At 35.0% G+C, this 2,299-nt stretch overlaps 1 protein-coding gene across 1 annotated transcript; it reads left to right on the forward strand.

Annotated features, from left to right (window-relative positions):
• Positions 1-1,762: 1,762 nt before the first annotated feature.
• Positions 1,763-2,058, forward strand: LOC124374385 (pyrokinin-1 receptor-like; the record flags this gene model as incomplete). Its single annotated transcript, XM_046832607.1, is given in 2 exon segments — positions 1,763-1,888; positions 1,891-2,058. Coding segments are annotated over 2 exon segments (294 nt in total), but the record flags the coding sequence as incomplete, so codon positions are not given.
• Between the last annotated feature and the right edge of the window lie 241 nt (positions 2,059-2,299).

Here is a 2,299-nt window from a genome sequence, read left to right on the forward strand (position 1 = left end):
CAAGAAACGAAAATATCTAAGTTTATTGGACGTCCTTCAATTATTTTGACGGTGCTCGTCTATTTACACTACACAGTAAAACATCTCTGTACGGCTAGGGTCTTCAAACCTTACTAAAAATTCTTAAAACTCTATTCATTTTTTTACAATTCCTAATATGTTTAGAATGTAAAACCACACTTTTTCCCACATAGTATTACGTGATTGACAATGTATGGCTCATACAGATCAAAAGCAATAGTCATCCAAAAGAGTGAAGGAAGCTTGGGTTAGTTCTTTTCACAGCGTTTAAAATTGTTACCCATTATAGTTATCGCATTTTAAAACTAAGATGTAACTATTTCCTTCCGAAAGTACCCTCGACTTGCAATCATAAAAAATACTACAAAATTTGGAGTAATCGATGTTGCTTAAGTTAAACTTTGGATTATATAAATTGTTTTATTTGTTGTTGCACGTTTTCCGAGATACATATTTTGATCAAATGCGAAAGGCCTATGTCCTGAAATTATTAAATGGATAACAAACTTAACCTAAAGATGTGGCTAGCCATAATTACCGCATCAATTGACGCACTAGTCCAGAAACATCCTAAAGCCAGAATCCCAGAAGTCTTCCAGAGCATGTGAGTCTTTCCAGTGATTGTTAAATCCCAGAATTTGGAAACTGGTCCAGGCTGAAAACTTGTAGAGTTCAGCCACAAGTTCCAAGAGGCAGGGAACTCTCAGAGTCCCCGAGCTTCACAAACCCGAGAGTTTTTTAGGAGTAAACACTCTGCAACCCTAGCAGAAAGTTTGCAGACCGGGAGCTACCAAACGTCGAAAGCTCTGAAACCTGGTGCTCTAAAGGATAAAAACGTTCTAGAGGTAGAGACATTCTACTGAATAAAATCTGGACATTTCTAGAACAAGAATCATTTAGCTTCTCAAGAGTCAAAACCTCTATAAAAAACCCAAATGAGGTATATTGTATACTCAGGGCTGAGAGACTTTAAGAGGCCTGAGTTACAGTGCCACAAGTTTCAAAGTTATCTACCTTAAGCTATTATTATTTATCTGGAAAGAAACAAAATTTGGTTTTATTGCCAGAATAAATCGTGTTTGAACACTATAACGACTTGATTGATGTTATGAATTAAGACGTGTGGTCGAACTTTAGTGAACACTGACTATGCACATTAAACTTCATGGATTTAGAGATTTCTACAGTATATCAATGTCAACAGATCGTAGTTTTTATTCCTATCGATTTATAACCATTAAGGTTTCTATTTTATTTTATCAACCTTATTTTATTGTTAATTTCTTGAGTGAGCTTTTAGTTAAACAGTTAGACTCACGAAATTTTACTTCTTGTGGTATAAAATAACTTGTTTTATTTGTTATACCGTTTAGTGCTAGGTTAATTATGACAATAAAAACCAATTGAACCAAAAAAGTTTAATGTTTGTCTAAAATTTTATGCTTTAAAGATTCAAACGGTTTTAACCAGTCAACCGAATATGTTAAAACATAAAAATGGAAAGCACATTTGTTATTTTTAAAAGCAATTTAATTTTGATTGTGTATGAACATTAATTGAAGGTATGGGCACGAAACCCAACATCCCATGGAAACATTCCAGATCTTTATTAACAGATGCATTAACTATATAGTACAGAAAAGGTAAATAATAGTTTGTTACCGTATTTTCCTCTATCATTTTTGCCATAGTTATCGTTAGAAAATCACTTTTTATTTTCAATTTTTATAAACACTGATAGACGGCTATATATCTCGATATAACCTCTGTCGCATGTCTCAGGTACCCTTACGTGTTCGGCGAGGTGTTCTGTGTGCTGCGTGGCCTTGCTGCTGAAACCTCTGCTAACGCAACTGTGCTGACCATCACACCGCCTTCACCGTGGAGAGATACGTCGCCATCTGTCACCCGTTCTTCGCCCACACCCTCAGCAAGCTGTCGCGGGCTGTGCGCCTCATCCTGGTCATCTGGGCTGTCGCGCTTGGCTTCGCCATTTCCACAGGTCTTTTCATCGATTTGTACTCCACCATATACTAATATTATTCATTCATTTATTCAATAAAAGTTTCACATCGTGTTTTACATTCCTTAGCAGAGCTAAAATAAACATGTGAAATTGTTACAGTCAAAACAATAAATAAAAAGAATGAGAAATCAAAAGTGCAAATTTAACTTTTGCTCATAAAAATTATTTAAGCCAAATAAGAAATACAAATAGGTAAAATAAGAATTTAATTATTCTTCAAGGGGTAATATTCTCGGTTTATGGGTAGCATTT

Source organism: Homalodisca vitripennis, unplaced genomic scaffold (genome assembly GCF_021130785.1).
Source record: "Homalodisca vitripennis isolate AUS2020 unplaced genomic scaffold, UT_GWSS_2.1 ScUCBcl_8191;HRSCAF=16205, whole genome shotgun sequence".
NCBI classification, from domain to species: Eukaryota; Metazoa; Arthropoda; class Insecta; order Hemiptera; family Cicadellidae; genus Homalodisca; species Homalodisca vitripennis.